The 24044-nt window shown below is 40.2% G+C and overlaps 1 protein-coding gene across 4 annotated transcripts in view; it reads left to right on the top strand.

Moving 5' to 3' along the window:
* Positions 1–24044, top strand: part of ntm (neurotrimin) — a 651113-nt gene that overhangs the window by 556795 nt on the left and 70274 nt on the right. For all 4 annotated transcript variants that reach the window (XM_049591585.1, XM_049591584.1, XM_049591583.1 and 1 more), the window contains one exon: positions 7664–7896. In XM_049591585.1, the coding sequence (XP_049447542.1) occupies positions 7664–7896 (233 nt within the window). The remainder of the gene's footprint in view (positions 1–7663; positions 7897–24044) is intronic.

Here is a 24044-nt window from a genome sequence, read left to right as displayed (position 1 = left end):
AAAAAATTGAATCATAAATTTCTACTACCCATATTGTAGCATTTTTAAAGGCACTAACAAATTTTGCAGTCAAAAGTGTGTCCTAGCACATGTGTATTTACCTCCATCAGCATATCTTAATATGTCCGAAATTCTCATTTACATATACATTGCGACCGGTGTCTCATGATGCGCCATCTTGAAAATACAGATATGTACAGGGACATACTTGAGAAATACGGAATCGCCTATCGCATTTTCACTTGTCGGTTTCCGGTTTCCACCTGCAGGTAGAGTGACGAAAAGCAGCAGCAAGCAGGCTGGTCACAAGTGCCAGTGCATTTGAAAACCTCTGGCTTCAGAGGATGGAGGATCATGCTTATTCACATTTTTGAATTCTCCCCACAATTCAAAAAACGTCACACACCTCATCCCTCTCCTAGCATCACTGCGCCGCTGTTAGCCACTAGCCGCTAACAGCGGCTAACAGCTGACAGCGGCACTGGCCTGCGATTGTATTACCTTTCTCCTTCAGCAGCTCTCTCCACCTGTGAAAGGCTACCCCTCGTTTTTTGAATTCGCCAGTCACGTTGTCTTTTTGATTCCCTTTTGCGCTTTCTTTACACCCGCCCCAACAGTCCTACGTTGTAAACACAGCCAGCATGATGAGGAGGGGGTTTGTCAACTCATGTCGCGTGTGTCTGTGTAGCAGCCTGAATGAATACTCCATGAAGTATCGGATGACATGGTTTCATCAATGTTATCATAGCTTTTTGGTACACGGCGGCTACCGTTGTTGCAATACGCATTTGAACCAGTGAGTAAAATGAAGGCATATTATACTTAGTTGTCATTACACTTAACCTTAACCTACTCAACCTATACCTACAGAGGCAGGGACAGCAGGTCAGCAACATCTGACCATGAAAAGATCTATTTCAATCAGGAGAGACAGAAGAATAAAGGAAAGGTAATATCTAATACAGAATATGAGTGAACAGATGAACAGATGATTTGAGCTGATCAAGATTTAAAAGACGCTTGGACACCAGAGGGAAAAAATTTTTGTGACCTGAGTGGCAGCAAGATAAATCTAGTGGAGGTTGTGATGGCTGATGACTGACACTGGTGGCTGATGAGAAGGATGAGGCTGATGAATCCGAGAAGACTAAACAGTGATGAGGAGGTGGAGGGTGTGCATGGCTGCAGCATGAAAAAACTACGGGTAGAAAAAGAACCATATTTAAAAGGAGGAGCAGTAAGATTGTAGCCTAATGGAGAAGGTGTGTTTCTGCACTATTGGTGGATTGTGAATCAGCTGTAGAATAGCCACTGACTTAACTGACAGCCCTGGACAATGACAATGATCATTCAAACTCCAAATACAACTGCAATTAGGAATGCAGGCAGTTAACAGTTAGTCTAATTGGTTAGCTGCCAAGTATTTTTGTTTACTGCACTGTGCATCACCCGGGTCTAATGAGAGGTAAACAGCTGGCTAGCCATGTTAACATGCAAAAACATAGGCTGGTGCCCACTGCGCAGTGCGTGGCCACTCTATACATTCTGTTAGCTCAGTTACCACCATTAGCAGTGGTGCTAACTTGGTAACAATGCTAAAGGGGTTTTGTGGCTAGAAATGAGGCACTTACTCCCGGGGGCAACCTGAAGGAAGACTGGAAGGCGGTCACCATATTTCTGCAGCAATATCATACAGCCACCTGGACTTTGTTACCGGCTTGCCAGCCAGCTAGCTCCCACTGGACCGGGCTGGTGCGCAGTGCAAAGCAGCCAAGGCTAACATTAGCTAACCAGTAAATAGCAGAAGGTGGGCAGTTAGTGCTGCTGGCCAGCTGTCTGTCAGCAAAGCCAACACAAAATAACACATTCTCACTTCAACCTCGTCACATATTAACATTTGGTCATGATCTTTCCAGGTACCCTGGTTGTGTTCATTGTTGATATCCTGGGATGGCGTGTCAACTTCTGCCTGTTACATGCATTGTCTTTTTTCAAAATACACTTCCGTTTTCACAGGAAATGAACTGTTTCCATACAGTCTCTTTCTAATTACAATGCACTGACATTCTTTTTCCTTCAACAACAAGCCCATGTGGTTACGTTTTGCCAACAGATGGACATGGTTGGGTTTAGGCAACAAAAGCACATGGTTGAGTTTCGGAAAATAGAACAGGGTTTGGCTTTACAATCATACGGGAAGCGAACACCAGCCTCCTGGGTGAAGGTCAGCAGAGCCATCCACAACTGCTCCCACCCACCCTATATGGACTTTTGCCATTTTAACTTCCGTCCTTGTCCCGCCGTGTTTCCCCCTGACGAAACCAGTCGCCATTAACCTATAATGGCGACCAGCCACCAGTTTACAAAATATAAGGCATAACATTTACATCACAAAGTATTAAAATTTCACCACCTCTACATGGATAATGCTTTGAAATGCAGTACTAAAGCTCACACTGAGCACTGGACTAAAAAGAAAGGCCTCTTGTATTCCATGCCGTTTGCCTATTTTTTATTCTTTTATTTTTAATGAAGCAGTTAGTTACTTGTTAATGGGTGTCAGGCACATATGAAGCAAAATTAACCAAAATTGACATCATTTAAGTTTTATCTTGTGAAATTCTTGAAAACACCTTCTATCACATTCTTTAGATTTTGTAAACCAAGCCTTTTGTGAACCACATCCCAAGATATTAAAAGGGAAACATTTCTTTTGTTGTCGTATTTAAAAAGCACACTTTCTTCTTTCAATTCACGTGCATCTGAGTCATTAGACGGTAATGATAATCTCAACAATGACTGAATGTTGAAAGAGATGAGGGTTGTACTCCTGGAAGCAACGCTACTGATGACATAGCATTAAAGATTAACTCAATTGATCTGCAGCGTAAACAAAGTCTAGTGGTGACATCTAATTGTGGAGCAACAAGTGTCATGTATTTTTAATGATCCACACATTACTGTCAGAAAGCACACAAGGAGAAGAGTGGAGAAACTGTTTGCTTACGGTTACAGTTTCACCCCCCAATCTCACATCTCCCCTTCCCTTCCTCCTTTCATGCTTTTGAAGGGATTGACAATTTTTTTTTGGATTAAATTTTGTTTGCCATCTGTGCAGAAGCGATAAGGAGAATATATGGTATGTAAAATATTTATCCTTTCGTTTTTCTTCTCACTGCTCTCTAGGGGGATTTAGTTGGTGAGGCATATAGTTTTTATAACAATAACAACCTACGTCAAACCAGATTTTCTTTTCAATAAAGTTCTAAAAATATATATTCAAGAAGATCATTCCAATTAGCTGCTGAACATTTTGACACCAGGGGATTTAAGTATAGTGCTGAATAAACATGCATGCAAAGATATGAATAAGAATTTTTGCACATGTAGAAACATTGCTAATGTCGTATCTACTGCAAAACTCAACACAAGAGGCACTGGAGCTGCTTTTCCTCTCTTTCCCCCAAGTTTCTCCTCATTTAATGACTATCGGAAGACCGGCATCTGCGATCTCATATCTTATGACTTGTTCTATACTCTTTCATCGCACTCAAAGAGGCAGCACTCCCACTCACATAATATGACTGCACAGAGTTCCTCATAAATTGGAAATTGGAAATTGGAAGGCAGTGTAAACACTGTGCCAGGATACCGTCAACTGTGTCACTGACCCTCTTCAATTAAACACAAACCACTGAAGGCTGTGGTTCCGTAGGAGGTACTGACAACAGCCTCGACCTTGAAGACCGATAAGTAAACAGGAGGTTTAATGAATTCCGTAGAAGTCACATGATTAGGATTTTTTGTTAAAGGAAGAGTGTGTGGGATTTGATGGCATAGCAGTGAGGCTGCAGACATATAATGTATAAAATGATAGATGTAGCTACCATGATGTCACCCATTGGTTTGTTGACTCCCGTTTTTAAGTTTGGCATTTTGGCCATCCACATTGTGATTTTTTGGAGCCAGAAGTGACCATATTAACAGGATGGAGCTGGGGAGAAGCGAGGAGTAGATGTGACTCGCAAACAGTCTGTCACTCAAGGCAGCCCCACCCTTAATTCTGCTTAAACTTAAGTCTTAATAAATCGAAGTCAGTAAAGGAAACAAACATGTTTGCTGTAAAGTTGAGCATTTCATGAAGATTGTCATGCTTAGGAGCCAGCCTCAAGTGGCCATTTGAGGAAAAACAGTTTGTGGCACTTCAGTGTTGGCTTCATTTTTCAGCCTCAGAGGGTTGCAGATTGCAGATTTGATTGGTTGAAGGTTTTTTGTTGCAGATTGCAACCAACAGATTACCCTCTGCTAAACCCTCCCTTCAAGACCGTCCTTAGAGCCAGTGTTTGGTTTGTCCTTTCTGGACTACTGTAAAAACATCACAATGTATTATGTCAGACTCTGTGGAAGAGGACCAACTTCATATGTAGATATAAAGTGCTCATTTTAATCTCACACAAACACAATGATTCTGTACCCTGTTTCCTGTTTTAGCAGTGGTATGGGAAATTGACATGTTCCATCCAAAATCAAGTACCTATCAAGAATCAAACTGTATCCCCCTCTGTGCTATGAAACCATGTTTCTTCATGGTGTTAACATGGACATTGAGGCTGACAGTAAATATGCCACTCACCAAAGAGGTTGTGTGTTGGACCACCTCCAAGAAAAGTTCCAGCTTTCAGTTTTTACACTTGACTGAGCATCCATGTACATGGAAGCATGTGTCCTTGTAAGTCTGTAGGTCACCTCAAAGAGTAACTGAACACCAGGCTGAGCAGCAGTGTTTTGCTGCCCTCTCTGGTTTAAAGTTTCAAGTCTTTCTGTTCACCTCCAACTCCACCCAGCATCACTGAAAGGTGCTGTCAGAACTGCGCTATGTAAAACATGTACGCACACACAGCAGTGATATCACCAGTTCCCTGAGTCTTCCTGCACATCACTGCAGCCAAGGTGAGAAGTTAAACCACTGGAGGTCAGCGAAGAAAGATTGCCAGGAGATATTAAATCACTCTTCTTTTCATATCGTGATTTTATCAGGCATAACTGAGGACTGATCATTGTAAAGGAAAGTTACAGGGCAAGCACAGTTCAAACTCAGCTGTTGCTGGTGTTATTTATAAAGGTTAACATTTAACAGTGCGAAATACATTTGCAGCTCCAAGAAATTAATTTACTGTAGCCATTAGAAATGAAAACCCTACTTTGAATCCACTTTGTCATAGTGAATTGATCCCTTGCCATCTAACATACTGCAATCCATTATTTTTGAAAGCCTTTCCTCCTGTGTATTGATCACACACACGCACACACACACACACACACACACACACACACACACACACACACACAGAGTTTTTTTTTCCTCTTTCCCTGCCATAGCACCACAGATGCCCCAAGGATGCCATTGACCCTACTGCTGCCACTGAAGTGGAAGTGACTGATGCTGTAACAAAAGCTGTGACAGCGTAAATGGAGCTGAGAGTCTTTCAGCTGCAACGTGTTGCGCTCATGTTACACTGTCACCATTTTAAACGGTTAATGTTCAAATGCCCCGCTCCTCTGTAGGTCAGAAAATTAGGCTACAGAAAGTTAAATAAACCCAGATGATGAACGGGCATTTGGCAGCCAAAAGCACAGTTTGCTGAAGTTGCTTCTTCTTTTGGCACACTTTCCATAAGGAAGACTTTTTTTCCCCCCTGCAGCCCTGACGGTGTTTTCTCAGTGGGATCCAAAGATTTGCCATGAAAAAACAGCAGATGTGTTTCTCTGTGGAAACAGTCAAAGATCAGTGACCCAGCTCCTGTATCAAAGCAGCATTTTGCGACTGGTGCAACCAATCTGTTGTGTTTGCAGCGGAGCACAGCGGCACAATTTTCACCTCATTGTCTCAATCACTTCTGAATGTCACAAAGCAAGTGTGTGGGCAGATTAACAAAAGAAACCTGATGATGGCTCGAGAGTTGCATTTGCATATGTACAATGTGTCTTGTTACCAAGCTTATTGAAAAATTGTCAATTTTCCAGGCAAGCTGTTAACATGATTGCTAATAGCTTGAATTATTTCATTATTTCCATTTTGATGTCGTATATTAGAACATTATTATGCATAAAAAAATCCTCTCTTTTACGAGGGAATTGAGAACTGCAATTATGTTGCCAATATCATATAATGTCTTCAAATATTACTTTCCAAAAGTCACACAATTCTAATAAAGATGATTTGGCAGTTAAGTAAAAGATAATGATGGTGTGTCTGATAGTACCCCCAGGTACTGGACATTGATTTAAAAAGAAAAAAAAAAACATTATGGGAAATGTATTTGAATCATAGACTCTATAAAGATGGATGACGCGTCCTCACTGTACAAAAAGCCAAAATATCCCAAACACAGCCGCTATCATCTTGCTCTGGTGATGTCCTGTTCAAAACAGTAATAGTGGCATTAACATGGCAATAACAATTATTATGATCATTTCTAGATGGCGGCTGATCTTATTCTCTGCTCGAAGGGTAAGGAGCTCCTGGATCTCATTTCCCCCCCAATTTGCAGACATTATCAGCTGCTGTTCTTTTTCTCTGAGTCAGCTGCCAACTGCTATTAGCTACTTTTTAAATCTCTCGCAGTGGGTAAAACATGCATAACTGTCTCCTTTATACAGACATTGTTTCCGCACTGTTACTACCTCTGATGCCACCTTCAAGGAGAAACAGCCCTTTCTCCCCATTCTGCAACTGAACCTTTAATAGAGAACGGCGAGGCAGCATAACGACACGGAATGCCTTGAAGAGGCAGTGTAAAAGGGGTTAGAGTTTGTGCAGTAGTGATCTCAACAGTGTCAAGTTCCCACCCAAACACCCGTCCAACCAACTGCGAGCAGTGGCATTGATTGCGAGCAAACCGATTAGCACACACAGCTGTCAGTCATCAGCATAAGAAACACCTAAAATGACAGAAACCGTCTTTGACAAAAATTTACTTGGTGTGTACTTTGAGATTTTAGTTCAGACTATGTCCCACTCGCTAACATGGAGGGGGCGGGGTGTATTACTTATATTGCAGCCAGCCATCATGAGGTGTCATGTCGTCCATCTTTATTATAAATTCTTTAATTTGATTATAATGAATCAGCTAGTGTCTAACAATTGTATCTGTTTTATGACGACTATCCTTACTTAGAATAAATCTGTACAATCCAGCTGACCCACATCCTCTTCATTACACTGTCTTAGATGACAGTTTCAGCCTTCAGAAGTATCAGTAAGCCTTCACTGCAGTGGTGAAAGCTGTGTGTAATGGAGATGTTTTCATCTCAACCAAACACTACACCAGCTGGCTGCACTGATTAGTTCCTCCTCTCTGCTTAAAGGTTTGCTAATCAGTGGGATGATTGTCCACCTCAGCCTGACAGAAACAAATCATTCAGGAATTTGCAATGAATAATAAAGAGTCCTTATGTACTGCACGAGAGAGAAGTGCTGTGTGAGACAAACATGGTATATAAATTGTTGCTTGGCTTGATTGTATACATCATGTGAAGCAAGAATATTGGATATACATTTTACATATTGTCGATTCTATGAGTACTTCAAGTTATTTCAAAATAACTTCTTGTCCACTTTGGTAAAAGGCCTATTTTCAGTGCTATTTTTATTGCCTTACAGGTGCGCACAGGGGGATGTTGTCACACACACAGCATGGCTAAACCGGTCGAGTATACTGTATGCTGGAGAAGACAAATGGTCGGTGGACCCCAGAGTGAGTCTGGTGACCCTTAATCAAGAGGAGTTTACCATCAAGATTGAAAACGTGGACATGACAGATGAGGGGCAGTATGTGTGCGCAGTCCAGACAAGCAGTCGACCGAGAACCACCTCAGTGCACATCCTTGTCCAAGGTAATATACATATACTACGACTATACTACTCCTACTGCAGCTGCTGCATTACTATTATGCCAGTAAATGATAATAGCATTAATAAGAATCTAGTGTAACTGTCCGTGTGAGTTTCTATTTAAAAAAACGTATAAAATGTCTACCAGCACTGAATCTGTATTTTGTAGTATCCGATAGGCAAGTACCTCATGCAGTGTTGTAAAAAAAAACACTTCCCGTTGACTCTCAGCTCATCCAAACCTTTGTTGAACATGCCAGTCTGTGACTATACACAATCATGACATCACACACTTTCATATTTAATTTTTAAATATTTTTTTTTACATGGCATGATTAATGTTTTTCCTGAGCGCCAGCACATGAGGGCATAAGTGAACAAACCAGAGAGTCAAAACAGATGTGTGCTCTCTTTCTTGAATCTCATTTCCTCATTCATTGCTCCACTGGAGCAATTGCAGGCTAAATGCCTTGCTCAAGGAGAGGGAGGGGAGTGTGTTCCTCACTCACTACATTAGATGAGGTTAATGGGGAATACCAGATGTTAAGTTCCTTTGGCTAAAATGATGTGTGGGGTTGCGATAGTGCTCTCATGAAGATGCGAGGCACAGTAAGGTGCACCGTGCAGTGTACACATAGCATAATGGCACAGCATAATGCTCCCAATTTGATATGCAGATGATCTGTGTAGCATAAAATGCTGCTCATAAGAGGCCATTCTAAATGTCATAAGGGAGAAAGATAATGTTGTTAAATAAGTTTGGATTTCTTAAGCTCTCAATTTTCTCTGAAACATGATGCCAAACAATAAAAATGCAACAATAAGGACACAGTAAACAGTTCAACCCGCATTTTGAAACCACACCACTGTTAATTGACTTTAGCTGTCTTTATTTATAACTGATCAAAAATGAACTCAGAGGAATCTTCAAGCAAATGAACTTTTCATTGAACTTTTGAAAGTATCAAGTATAGTAACACTCACTTATTATTTGTGTTTTAAGAAGTTTTCTTCAAAGTGTAGTGTCTGTCTATTCATATTATTTTATTTCATTTTTTTTTTGGCACTCTTAAAATCACACTCATTGCCAGTTGCAACCTTATGTGAGCTGTCAGCATCCTGGCAAGTTGTGTGATGAGTTTTTTTCTTATTCCTATGACAACCGTGATCATAGAAAGCACCTCTGATCTTCAAGCAACACCTTTAATTGAGGCAACAGTGAAGAAACTGTTCGCTGTTTTTTTCCCTGATCATACCTATAACATCCATCTACACTTGTATATCCTTTTTAATACAAGGAAAACAAGCCTTTTCTTATACATTCTTACAACCGTAATCAAAACACCTTATCTTGAAAATACAACTACTGACAGGAGAACATGTGTTTCCCACATTATGTTAGTACATGATTCTGCACATATTCTATTTAAAATTAAAAAGACTTACCTTAGTTTTCACCATGAAACAATGCAAATAAAATGACAAACTGTCATTTTCAACTCCTTTTTTTTTCCGCCAGCATCATGACCATTCTATGTATGTACATACATGCTACGTACATTATCCAGTAACACACACTGCAATTCATATCATTCGATAAAGAAGCAATTTCTTCATTTTATATGCCCATATCTACTTTTAAAGGACTACTTTACCCACAAAATGAGCATTTGTAAAACAGTGATGCCATGTCACCCTAACCCTAGCAGAAAACAGTAAACATATTTATTTATGGATTTTTTGGGGAATCACGTTTAACAACAACCAAACTACTCACATAACAAGTGCAGTATAATATGTTCTCATTTATCCAGTCATGTGCTCAGTGCTTCCCAAACGTGCATTTTTCATAAAAAAAATTGATTAATGACACTTGGATTATACTTCACAAATTGTATGAGGGTTTGTCAATGGATGTCTTGATTTAGTTTTCAGCTGGTAAACTGGTTTTTAATCAATCAATAAATCAATATATTTGCCATTTTCTTTGGAGGCATGCAAGAAAAGTTTTCCCCATGACCTGAAGGTAACACGACATGACAAATTGATTGGTGAATAAAATATGTTCATTAATTGTCCTTAACCCAAGAAGTAAGGCTGTGCAATTAATCGCCTGGTGATCGCGATTACGATTTTAAGGTCAGACGATTTCAAAATTAACGAAATCGAGGGTAAACGATTTTTGGTCACAGACAACTTCAGATGTTATTTTGTTTTCTACAGAAGCCGCACATGCGCAATACCGCCCCCTCCCCTCTATTCACTCCACGAGCCAGTCAAGTAGAACAACTACGAATAATACGTGGGGCAGGTGATCGCGGAAGATTTCAAAAACAGCGAGAGAGGTTGGTCTGTGTGTGTGTGTGTGTGCGTACGTGTCTGTGTGTGTGTGCGTGTGTGTGCGCATCGGGGCCGAACTCCGCCATGCGCGATACAGAGAGGAGAGGAGAATTGTAAACGCGTGACCATGTAGAGATAGAAATGACATGCTGTTGTGTAAACAATATGTCATCACGTGCGCTGCATAATCGTTAACATAATCAATTTTGACCAAAATAATCGTGATTATGATTTTTTCCATAATCGCGCAGCCCTACCAAGTAGTAGTAGTAGTAGTAGTAGTAGTAGTATTACTATTATTATTATTATATAACATTATGAGATTAATGATGATGGTGACAGATAAAACAACAGATACACTGGTCTGCTAACAATTTATCAAACATTTTAAAGGCCAATCCAAACATGAAACATTTTCCCAAAAATTCTGTCTCTCCGGGACAGTTGAGACAATGACAAATTTGGGCTCAAATATATGCTTAAAAAAAAAAAAAAAAAAAAAAAAAAAAATAATAATAATAATAATAATAATAGAAATAAATAAATAAGTCTAAATTTGATCACCTTATATTCACAATGCAACTTGTCCACACGTTTCCTTGAGAAAAATAAGTTTGTAAAATGAATATATTTTTTTTTTACTGAGATATGGAGTTTGCCTGTGTGCTAAGTCTTCATTTCAGTGGCACCTATCAGCTCAATGTGGTTACCACAGGCAACATGTTTCTTTCGTCCTTTTAACATGGGAACCTACAGCATGTCAGTGATACAGAAAATATAAGCAAGAATGTTGTGTTGTTGTTGTTACCAGGTTGTTTATACTGATCTACTGAATGTGTCTGCACTGTTCTCTGCTCCATCTGGCCATGCTGACGACAAAAAAAAGCCTCCTATTGGATATTATTAATCAGGATTATATTTATTTGCATATGAAATGTTTTATAACTCTCTCAAATCATACCATAACGTTACCACTTTGGGTTATATTTATATGCTTATTACTAATTTGCTGAAGTCCATTTTACACTGCTGGTATATTACAGCTAATAAAACACAGATCAGAAAATTGATTAGTCTATTGGTATTTATCACAGATTATATTCAATCAATAGAAATCATTTTCCTTTGACTTGTCTGAAAACTAAAGTGATTTATAAGTCTCCTTCATTATGGGTCAGTGTCAGGCTTAAATGTAGTTCTTGAGTATAATGTTTCAATCTGCTGCATCAATTTTGAAGTTTAGCAGCTGTAAAATGTACAGCTGTCACATTGGAAATAAACTGAATGGTAAAATGAATATGGTATACAAACTTGTGATGTGCGCAGAGCCTGAAGAAGAAAGCCTGAGCCAGTTGATAACCATCCTCGTGGTACCTGTTACCTCAGACTGAGACTTTAGGGTTTGTCGAGCCATCTCAGGCAAAGAAGCCTGGCTCTATTGAACTTGCTTCGTGGTACAGCCCTCAGGTCTACATGACACCAGGGGATACCATCACAGAGCGGAGGGCAGAGCTTTCAATGAAGCAGTAAGCATGTTTAAGCATGGACATGATGAGTCTTTACCCAACATCAAAGCATTTGGGTGATTTCTAGTTCTGCTGCAAAGCATTTTTCCCTTTATGTTTATTTGTGCACTTAAGGATGCACAACAGGGATGTAAGACCTACCTTAGACCCCATGCAGGCTGCGGGTTTAGACTTTAATGGCCCAGCAGTCTAGGGATTGCTTGGATGAGGAGAGGGAATCTGGAGAGTCTACGTGAGAGGAACAGCTGCTACTCAGGGTCTGACACACAAGTGGGGTCACCTATTATCTCCTGTTCTCATCTGATTACTGATATTATTTGAACCACCTGCCCTGTCTGTCATTTTCAATTAGATGGAAAAGAAGAGTTGCTTTATCCTCAAAAGAATAATATCACTGAACACACTTATCGAGAGCCATTTGCCATTATTAATTCCACCTCAGTGTCTTAGTAGTTTCTGTGTGTATTCCTTTAAGTCATGCACATACATATGCAAGCAAGGTCAGGTCACAGGGCAGGAGTGAGCTGATGCATATCCCTACAGACTCTGAGCATCTTGTTGAAGAGCATGTTGACTGGTGTGGACACAGGGGTCACTGCAGTTCAGAACAGAGATATCTTTAACCACCAGATATACTTTTCTCTACATTAGAGGGGATGAGTCACTATATGTTAAGGCTAAGAACAGTTGAATAGTTTTTTGGGTTTTTTTTGTATATTACTATTATAATAATAATAATAATTATTATTATTATTATCATTATTATTATTATTATTATTGTTGTTATTATTATTATTATTATAATGCAACAACTCTCTGTATTTCTGTTCTGATTTCCAGGTTTCAGACTTATTTTGTGGCTGAATATAATTTGTACAGAGAGGAGAGGAGAATTGTAAACGCGCGACCATGTAGAGATAGAAATGACATGCCATCATGTAAACAATATAAGTCATCACGTGCGCTGCATAATCATTTGCATAATCGTGATTTCAATTTTGACCAAAATAATCGTGATTATGATTTTTTTCATAATCGCGCAGCCCTACCAAGTAGTAGTAGTAGTAGTAGTAGTATTACCAGAGATATTGGATGAAGCAAGATACCCAACTCAGCTCACTTCCTGATTCAGTGACGTCAGCGCCATGCCGCCATAGGAGACTTGCAGCAGCTCTGAATGTATTGTCGTCAATGAGGAAAATGAACGTGATCACAATTTATAGTCAATTCTTTTGCCCTGTAGTCATTAAAGTAAATATTGGGTTCATTTTCCACAAGCCACACAGATTAAGAGAAAGTTAACTTTGTTTGAGCCCTGTCCGTCTCAGAAAACAAGCTCTCGCGAGATCTTGTGATCTTGATAAACAGGCGGTAAAATCACAGTTAGCTTACACACAGTTATTTACCGCTAGTAATAAATAAAAAATGCCCAAGCTTTGTGCAACAATAGGCTGCAATAATAGGAAGAATGTATTTTCATTCCATTCTCGATCCGCATACACAGACATCCGCAGAGCCCCTGTTCAACATGGTGGTGGGGAGGGGGGGGTTGAGGGAGAACAGGCTCTGATTGGAGGGAGAGCTAACCACGCCCACTTAAGAGACAGGAAGAGTAACCGTTTTCTTAACATTGGATAAGCCTACAGTTGGGTATCTCCCTTCATCCAATATCTCTGGTATTACTATTATTATTATATAACATTATGAGATTAATGATGATGGTGACAGATAAAACAACAGATACACTTGTCTGCTAACAATTTATCAAACATTTTAAAGGCCAATCCAAACATGAAACATGTTCCCAAAAATTCTGCCTCTCCGAGGCAGTTGAGACAATGACAAATGTGGGCTCAAATATATACTTAAAAAAAAGAAAGAAAAAAAGATAAAAAATAAAATAAAATAAAATAATAATAATAATAGAAATAAATAAATTAGTCTTAGATCACCTTATATTCACAATGCAACTTGTCCACACATTTCCTTGAGAAAAATAAGTTTGTAAAATGAATAGCTTCTTAAAATATAGGATAGTGATCGTGAGATACTGGCTACAGTTGCATTTGTAGTAATGACTGTATTCATAAGCAACATGCCATAATAATATTATAAATAACCCGCACGGGTGTGTTGGGGGGGGGGGCATTAGCACATACAGCAACAGCAGTGACCCACCCTCCGACACCAGCACACCGTGAGAACGGAAACAGGGTATTGTCAAATGGCCTACCCTCAATGCCCCTGCCCCCATATAACAATACACTACAGATGACTTTTAATCGGTATTAAATTTATAGTTAAGGTAAGAGAGAGGGAAAATATGAAGTCCAGTGTTACTGTGTAATTCTCTGATATATCAGTAAAGTGTTTTAACTACACTACAGAGACAGACAGCGACAACTGACTCATGAACAGGCTGAATGTGCATCAGCAGATCCACGTTGCATCTGGTGTATGAAATGTTTATATTGTCACGCTGCATTTTTATTACCACACCCAGGCTCCGTCTCACCATCCCACGATAGACTAGCCCACAGCTACCAAGTAGAATAGCAAAGCGCTATTGATTCACCTCACACATTAACACTCAACTCAGACAAACAAGCGCCTCTGTCTCATAAACACTCACACATCCAGAGAGAGAGATGTGCTCCAGACTTGCTTGTTAGGTAACAATACGAATAATAGCTAACTAATATGTTTTGCCCTCTAGACAGCGTGCTGCAGTTGTTGTTGTTGTGCCTGATATATATCACGCATCCCTAACGGTACCCCAAAAGTCTTAAAAGATATTTTTCTATCCTCTGCCCACAAGTTTTAATTTTAAAATGTATGTATGAGGAACCAAAATCTTCATCACATTTGGCCCACTAAAGCTGTAAGTACACTGGCTCCACCGCAGCCCGTCATGTGATGCATGTCAAGTGCCACCCCAGAACACAGTGGACTCGACACGCTGCAGCTTGTCAACAGACGACCACACAAAGTTGTTACTACTTCCATTGAAAGATATGTACTTCTTCCACTTATGCAGATGATTAAAATCATGTGTACACCCACTAATTAAGGTTTATTTCTCACCTAAAGCGCTAATCTCTGGATATAATCCGCCAGGCATTATCTTTTTGGCCATTGTCTTTATAATGACAGAATTATGGGTTGTATAGCTCCCGATATTTCTCGTCGTCAACAGCAAGTCTCCTCATCCAGTCTTCGTCTCACAAGAGACACAGCAACAACTACAGAGTTCTCTTTATACATGAATTGTGAGGTGAGGAGTCAAGCTGCCATAGGAGGAGAGAAAAAGATCTGCCACAGGAGCTGGTGTGTGGGGTTGTACACTGAAAATAACAAGTTGTTATCTTAAAATGTATGTTTTAGGACTGCTGGGGCTTTAAGCTCAGAAGCCTGTAAACTAAGGAACCAAAATCTTCATCACAGTTGGACCACTAACAAACTGATGCTTGAAGATGCTCTGCTTATTATGTATGGGAGTTGATCTTTATAGATTATCTCATTTGAAGAGCAATTTCATTTATTCAATCTGAAATCTGTCTATGAATTGCCATCAGGCTCAGTGATCTGTCTCAGGATGTGTATGGACATTGTTTGTGTGACACTGTGTCCAATAAGACAACACCTTTGCAATATTGAGTAAAGGATTATTTATCCCTGCACCTGAGAAGCTGAGAATTGATTTTGGTCATTTAAAATGCACTGTGGGGTCATTTTAACATGGCAATTAATTCAGAATTCACAAAAACAAGACAGACAAACTTTTTTTGATTTTTTTGTAATGTGTATGCAGTGTGATTTAATTTTCTTCAAACTCAGAAACTAGATTACTGTACTTAGGGATAAACAGTCATTTAAAGCCATATGCTCACTCTGCTGTCAGTGCTCTCTGCAGAAACATTTTGCCGTAACCAAGTGTAAATTAACCAGCAGCTCTAATGACATGATCAGTGAAATCGGCTTCATAAGCACAGTGATGTCAAGTTTTGTGAAAGAGATAAGCACTTGTTTGTGGCTTTAAAGGGAGCTCATTATATAGAACTGGCTCTCCTCCCTGTCTTTTAGAATATTTGATCAGAGGGTCTTGATAGCTCTCCAGCATGTGCAGTCAGTCCCTGGAACCGTGCCTGATCACAATAACTCATCTGATGTCAGACAGCACTGTCTGATTCAGATGACTTCATAGATTATTTACAAGACAAGAGATCTCAGTGGAGAGTTACCCACAGTAGTTTAGAGAACCTTGAACTAGAGTGTAATCAGATTAGACCCAGACCCTGGATTTTGTGTGAGGGAACAATAAACACGCATCAGTTTATCCTATGACAGGCTGTCTATTTTGCCTAATTATGGGCCTCTTTCATGAATGCTTTGTTGGATTTTTCATTATTTTTTCGTTAAATGTGTTTAAAATCCAGTGTGTTAGATTTAGGGGGATTAATGTTGCATGCACATGGAATCAGGGAGATGGTAGATGACAAACTGGATATTATTTTATTATTATTAGGTAGAGGCCTACAGAGAATACTGGCAACAGTACAGTAGATGGCATGCCCTAAGAGAAAAACAAGTGCACAGACATTCGTTTACTGCCATTAGTGTGGCATAGGTGTGGACGTTTCCGGTTGCCTCTCTGTCAGCTCTCTCTCGGATGGCTTTGGGCGGTGGTGGCGCGTGGTTGTGTGTCACTCATGGGGATGGGAAAATCAACTCGCCAGTCTGTAAACTCTCCTTCTGCCGATGTCTTACCAGATAGCTGCTAGCTAGCCAGGTCAAGGTTTCAGTAAACATCAAGGAAAGATTGAACCATTGTACAGCCGTTGGAAATAATATGGATGACCTCTGTGCTGCATCAGTTTCCAACGGGATAAAAGGGACTGTTAAATCATTTGATTCACCGAAACTTGGCCAATTCCTGGACAGCAATATTCAACCAGACGACTCTTTTTCTGTATGCTGATTTGACAAAGCAGAAGACTGGCAGAAGAAGGAGAGGAGGTGTATGCTTTACAGTGAATGAGGACTGGTGTGACAGTGGGAATGTGAGGTGCTGTCCTGTTCCTTCTGTGGATCACTGCGATGCACCGTTCACAGGCAGCTGCCTGCGTTCAGGAGAAGCAACCATACGGCCATCTTGTTAAGGTCGGAATTTGCAGCCAGTTCAATCATCTTACAACTAGAAACCTTGAATTACCAGCAGTGCCAGCCATAGCATAGGCAGTATAGGTGAATATCAAAATGTTTATCTTTTACCAATTTTTACTAATAATATTACTACTAGGCCTATTATTTTGAAATATTACACAAGGCCAAAACAGCATAACTACATAGCAAATCCTACTAAATAAAAGAGAGGGCTTTTTTTCTGGGTTCCTCTGTCCTGCTCCCTCTCTGCTGATGTGATTCACTGTGTGCAGCTAACATTAGTGCTGGTAGAGTGAGGGGAGGCTGTTTGTCTCAGCCAGCAGCTAAGTTTAAAAGTATCTGCCCAATTTGACGATTGTCTAACTAAGTTAGTCTACATACAAACAGCTGTCATTTTAGCTTATTAGTGACAATTCGCCATTAGCCGAACTAGTGTGCTGTCTAGATCAGTGTGTAAGACATAATGTTAGTGTCAGTGTCTAAGAAACTATGGACGCTTGCTGAATGCATGTATTGATTAATCATTGGCTTCTTACTCACTAAGGTTTAATTGCACTTACAGTAACAAGTGTAGCTGCGTATGTGTGTGTATGTGGAGGAGTTCAGCCCCGGCACAGAGCGCAGATGAGAGGCTGCAGGATGATAATGAATTCAACCAAAATGTATTAAAGTACCGATAAAAGAACATACCGTCAGACCTTATCAATACTATGCTCTTTCATAATTTAGCCCCGGGGCTAACTTAGTACCAGATTTCGGTATTCATAGTCATTCATAGTCAAAATCTAAAACGCCAAACAGTGTTGTCCCCTCCCTGTATTCAAACACATGTAGAGACACACACACACACACACACACACACAACGTCCTTTCATCACACAAATATCTCCCCAGATGTATGACTCAGACTAACTACAATTTTAAGTAACAATATATGTATATCTCTATGTAACATAGCTAAGTTCAAAGTACAAAAACACATGGTACATTTTCCATAAAACATAAGATAAAAGCCGATTCACAATCAATCTCCACACATTTTGACAAATAAATGCAGGTCTGATTGCTGCCTGTCTGCTAATCGCTCGAGGCAGCAGCAGTTAGCAGCTCAGATCAGGCATCACAGATAGACATGTTGAAACTATTGTCAATAGGGACATGCAGCACAATATTAGCGTTCTTACTGAGACTAGCAGTGTAACTTACTGTACGCTGTGTAGCAAAAATGTTTCAAAACAATAGCTTAGGTTTGCCAGTTAGCCGAGACCTACAGCTATAATGCTGTGTAAAACACAAAGGAAAGGGGAGAAAGCATAATAGGTCCTCCCCAAAAGCCGTTTTACAATCAACTCAGAGAACAGCCACACATTTCGACAAATAAATGCAGGTCTTACTTCCACCCCAGGTCTGACTGTTGCCTGTTGGCTAAACACTGGAGCTAGCGGCAGTAGCTTCTTAGCTAGCGGCAGTTGCTGCCTAGCTTGGACATCACATATAGAAATGTTTCAACTTTTGTCAATATGAACATGCTGCACATCTTAGCTCTGTTAGGTTCTCCACAATTCAGTCATTAAATTCATCTTACTGACACAACCCAGCTAACTTAGCAGTTTAACTTACTGTATGCTGAGTAGCAAAAGCATTTTAAAACAGTAGCTTTGGTTAGCCAGTTAGCTGAGGTCTATAGGTAAGCACTGGGTGTAACGTTACAGCCTAACGTTAGCTCATACAGCCATCTATTCCACACTTCAACTCTCAGTAACAGCTTCCTGGTTTGTTTTTATACAACAAATTCACAGCTCATAAAGCATACTTACAGGTTGTGATCCTGAATCTTCAGATTTGTCCAACAAAGGGAACTGCCTCGTCTTTGAGCTGTAACTGCAGTGAAAATCCAGCAGTGAACTGTTGCCAGTTTGTGAAACAGTCCTCAGGAAAATGGTGGGAACACAATAAATGTCCAGGTTATATTGTGGAAGAATTGTATCAAAAATAAATTCCAACCATGGAGCGTCGGTGGCTTAGTGGTAGAGCAGGCACCCCATGTACAAGGCTGTTGCCACAGCGACCCGCGTTCGACTCCAGCCTCTGGTCTTTTGCTGTATGTCACTCCCTCTCTCTCTCCCCCTTTCATGCTTGTCTGTCCTGTCAAATAAAGGCTAAAAATGCCCCCAAAAATATCTTTAAAAAAAATAAATTCCAACCTCTTCTTCTTTGTTCCTTCGTCCTTTGACAGTCCAAACAAGGGTAATTATTGGTCACAATGAAGAAAGCAGCAGCATCTCCTAGACATGGCGTCTCCTCAACACCTACTCAATGGTTCAAACTCTGCAGCCTCTCTCCTCTGCCTCTGCTCGGGCCAGGTGTGTTTCGGGGTGGGCACTGTGTGCCATGCTAATTGCACATTGTTAGGAAATAACTTAGAAGTAAAGGCAGGAAATTCAAATGAGCTGTTTCAGGCAGGTCAGAAGTGTGTGTTTAGTCTGTGGGGAGACAGAACTCCCTTTAGTCTGGATTTTTTTTTTTTTTTTTTTTTTTACTTGGCAGACCTTATAGAGGCAGAAAAATGCTATTAACACACTAAAGAAGAGGGAAAACCCCAAAAAGCACAATAGGTCTCCTTTAAACATTGTTAGCTAGCTTGTATGCGTTTTGGTAGTAAACATGCAGTACTTGCACTACTGAGCTGCAGCAAATTACAAGGTTTTTTAGGGGTAAGGGCAGGGTATGATTACCAGAACCATATGGAAACATGGACAATTAGAAAGCAGTAGCCAACAATGTAAGAAGACACAAAATGACTAAATGACAGTTCACAAATTAAAGGAGCTGATGGGATCACATTTCATTGGAGCTGTACCATGTCTCATTCCATGTGGCAATTAAATGATTGATGTGCAGATTGTGGATTTCTCTTAAATTGAGTGTCAGTCTATAGGCAGATGCCCAAAGAAGTGACTGAAGTTATAAATATACAGCAACTTTCCCAATCAGACCTCAACATTCGTCACTATAAAAAAAAGATAAATAAAGAAAATAGAGACACAATTTAAAAGTAGTATATAAAACAGAGATACTTTTTTTTTTTTTTTTTAAAAATCCTTAAAATCAGATAAAGGCAAGTCTTAACTGTTTGTTTAAGGTGCCCACAGTGCCACTGCCGTAGACCTGCTCTGAGGCTTTGCAGCAGCATCTGAGCCACTTGTTATTGATCCAGGGATGTTTTGCAAAACAAGTGTGGAGAACATCACAGAAGTATAAATGGAATGAAATAAAAGCACGAATAATCATCTCATTACATGGGTGGTTGTGAATAAAAAGCACCTTCCAGCTGCCACGTGACACCATGTGTGGAGTCGCAGAGGCCCACCTCAGGCCTCATTTATGCTGCAAGCGTTGCGTTCGCGTAGCGCTCGTGAACGGTCACTGTTTACTCGCATTTTCATTTCTGCAACTATGTTAACAGGTTAGAGCATTCACACTGCATCCGTTCTACGTGCTGCTCGAGTCGCGCTGCTTTCACGAGCAAGCTCGAAAATAGAAGAGACACCGATTTTTTACACGAGTCGCGCACGAATGGTTGCTGTATTCAACAAAAAATAGTTTGTAGTAATAGTAGTGTTTAGTAGTAATACAAAGCAGACAAAGACTACTTACCCATTTGTGTGCTAAATATTAATTTTCCAAGCATTGGAATAATCACTGGCGCACGAACCTGTCCACCCTGGGCTTTGGGTCCAAACTCACTTCTTCTTCTCTGGGGTTTATTGGAGATTTGAAAACACAGTGCACTGCCGCCACCAACTGTTCAGGTGTGGTTTGTATTTTGATGGAACAGTAGCGGCTGCTGTGCAGCGCATCTGTTCGGTTTTAGTGTGAATACACATGTGCTGCCACTACGCTTGTGGACCGCTTCCCAAACGCATCGGTTACAGTGTAAATGAGGCCTCACTTATCCTCCTGCGCTCTCCTATGCGCACCAGTTAGTCCCTCCCCTTAACTTATCACAATGCTCGAAAAGTGATGTCTCTCTGAACGGACCAATCTAAGGCAGACGAACAAAAAACAAATGCATGTTGGTTGGTCACACCTCATTCCCTGTTGAGGGATGTACACTTCAAACAAACTATAGAAAAGTTACGTTTTAAAGTGACATGAACTTTTATAGAATTTTTTTCCTTAACATGACATAAACTTTTATTATAATAACAACAGGATATCTACTGCTATGCATGTATTAACTCTGGGGTTTTCGACCAGGGGTTACACAAATGTTTTAATATTTCCGGCCTGATTTTTGTGGTAGCACAACATGCAGCTCAAGCACCGCTCTGACAGTTTGACATGTTCCTGACCATGAATTCTCTTTGCCCTTCTGTGTGGTATTTCAGTGTCCAGCACAGAGTGCACAGGTAGGAGGAGCCACCGCAGGGGGCCACAGCTGCTTTATGAAAAGCTTCTCCTTTCAGTTCATTGAATCCCTGCAGCCATTTGAAAGCAGCAGGACACAGATAAAATCTGCAGCCTCTGATACGATAAGTGCTGCGCAAGAGTGCAGTGTCATGAGACACGTCCGTCCACTGTGTTTACCTTGATTAAATCACCAGGTTGCTACAAAATAACCCCACACACCTCTACACACACTCAGTATTCTTATTATGCATGAAACATCAGATTATCAGGTTCATTAATCCTATGTGTCGTAGCCTCCTTTACATCTTTTTTCCCCTTTCTTTCATATGTTTTACATGTTGTTTGTCATGTAACTCTCATGTAACAATATGATCTCCCAAAGGAATATACTGTCGTCATTCCTCATTTTGATTGGCTCAGCTGTTTCAAAGCTATGAGACCAGAGATGTGACTGGCTGAAAGTCAGTGGAACCACTGGACCCTCAGCTCAGCCAAAACTCACAAACACACACCAAAAAAAAAAAAAAAAAAAAAATCAGCAACAGTGAATCAATTTAAACTGAGTTTCTTTTTTATTTTTTATTTATTTGTGTCTGTAGACTACCACACATACAGAGTTACATGTAGCATTTATCGCCACTCATAAGCCTCCCAACAACCAATCTCAGTCTTCTCTATACTTTCTCAAGTAAACAAGTGACAAGTCAGAGATTATTTAAGATACAAAATGACAAAAACATACAAAGAAAACAAGAAATATAAAACTGACCACCCATATTATCCTTGTCAATGGATATAAAAATAGCCTTTGTCTTTTTCCATACCTGGAAAACAATGACAATGCATATAACATGGCCTCTGCTAATCGGAAAACATCACCATAGACAGCACTGTCATGGAGCATCACAAAACTTCCTCTTTACAAACTAACTGAGTCAAAGAAATTCAATCAAAATTCACAATAAAATCAACCTTCACATGTAAACTATGCAAAACTTTATGCCCTAATGTTGGGAAAAGGAAATGTACAAAGTTCATGTTGCATTAACCAACAAAGTGCAATCACAATTAGTCTCATGCAAAATGAACAAACCAGATTTGGAGTAAAATATACTTAGGCATCTTACCTTAATTAGGTTCACTGAAAAGAAAGCACTCCTGCAAAGGAGTCATTCTTTGCAAAATGGGTACTGATAGCATTGTTAGATTTAAGCTTCAACAGAAGTTCTTTCTCTATTGACATCAGTGCCAAGGCTCCAAGCTGATCCTGTCCTGTTGTGTTCCTGGCATGAGTCTTGATGCGCTTCAGGGCTGAGAAGGACCTCTTAACTGTAGAGGTGGATACAGCGCTGGTGAACACCATACAGTCAAGGTGATAAAGCTGCTCCTGCTCTCAGTCAGTTCCTTCTGTGAAAGGAAATGAAGCAGGTCCACTGGGCTCCTTCCATCAAAGTCTGACATGTTGTACATGACTGTCAGTTCAGTCTTGAGCCTGGGGAGATCGAAGTGCAAGCCATTGTTTACCCCAAGACTTTAAAACTCAGTCGGTGAAGTTCTCTCTGTATGTCTAAAACTTCTTTGGGTCCAGAAGGGCAAGGAACAGGAGCTTTTTGTGGTCCTTAAACCTGTTCCCACGTTGAGTGAGAATGTTGTCCAGGATCTCACTCTGCAGCTGTTTGTATACAGCATTCACATTGTCTTTTTGGCTTGGTCTGCTAGGAGCCACAATTTCAAGAATCCTCACAGATGAAGTCAAATTCTCCAGTAATAGAGTGTGAAAATGAAAAATATATATAGTTAAAAGCAGAATTCAAAGCTTGTCAGCAGTGTCATGTATCCATTTGCACTATCAACTGCGTCTTCAGCAAAGTCATTGTGGTGGTCCACAACAAATTCAAAGAGCTCCAGGAGTTCCTCTCTCAGCTCAACACAGTGTAAACCAGACATGATAACAAGTTACACAGTGTTGGAGCCACTCTCAGCAGCCTTTCCTGGCATATCCTATCCTGCAGTTTTGCACATTTCTTGACCACTGAAATCAAAGAAAAGGTCTTGCATTCCTTTATTTTGGTAGTACTTTGCGACATAAGGTTCAGAGAGTGGGCATAACAGTGAATAAAAAGATCTTGTGATACTTTTTCTTTAACTTTGATTTGTACTCCATTCAGACCAGAGGCCATGACTGTGATTCCATTGTAACACTGGGCCATTTTGGCATTGCATTTCTAGTCCTCTCAGAACTCAGATGCCTGGCCCGCCACTGTCTCTGCACACTGTTGGTATAGTTGGCACGATACACGACGGTGCCCGGCGGCATCAGGGGGAACCGAAACAAGACCACGGAGAAAGTTAAGGTGGTGGAAGATACGTAGGGCGGTGGATGGGTCCAACAACCACCGACTTTAACCCGAGAGGCCGATGTTCACTTATTAAGATTGTATAAACAAACCCTGTTCTTTTTTTACTAAATCCAACCACCAGGTTTTATTACCTAAACCCAACCACGTTCGTATGTTGGCAAAATGTAGCTATGTGCATTTGTTGTTGAAGGAAAAAAGGTTGATTGTATTGTACTGACATGGTGCATTTATTTTGAAAGAGACTGTATGGAAACGGTGCATTTCCTGTGAAAACAGAAGTGTATTTTGAAAATAGACAATGCACGTAACAGGCTGAAGTTGACATGGCGTCCTTGAACGTTAACAGCC

This window comes from Epinephelus fuscoguttatus, linkage group LG12 (assembly GCF_011397635.1).
Source record: "Epinephelus fuscoguttatus linkage group LG12, E.fuscoguttatus.final_Chr_v1".
NCBI lineage: Eukaryota > Metazoa > Chordata > Actinopteri > Perciformes > Serranidae > Epinephelus > Epinephelus fuscoguttatus.
The sequence above is the reverse complement of the archived record's forward strand: the minus strand, read 5'-3'. Positions and strand labels throughout refer to the sequence as shown.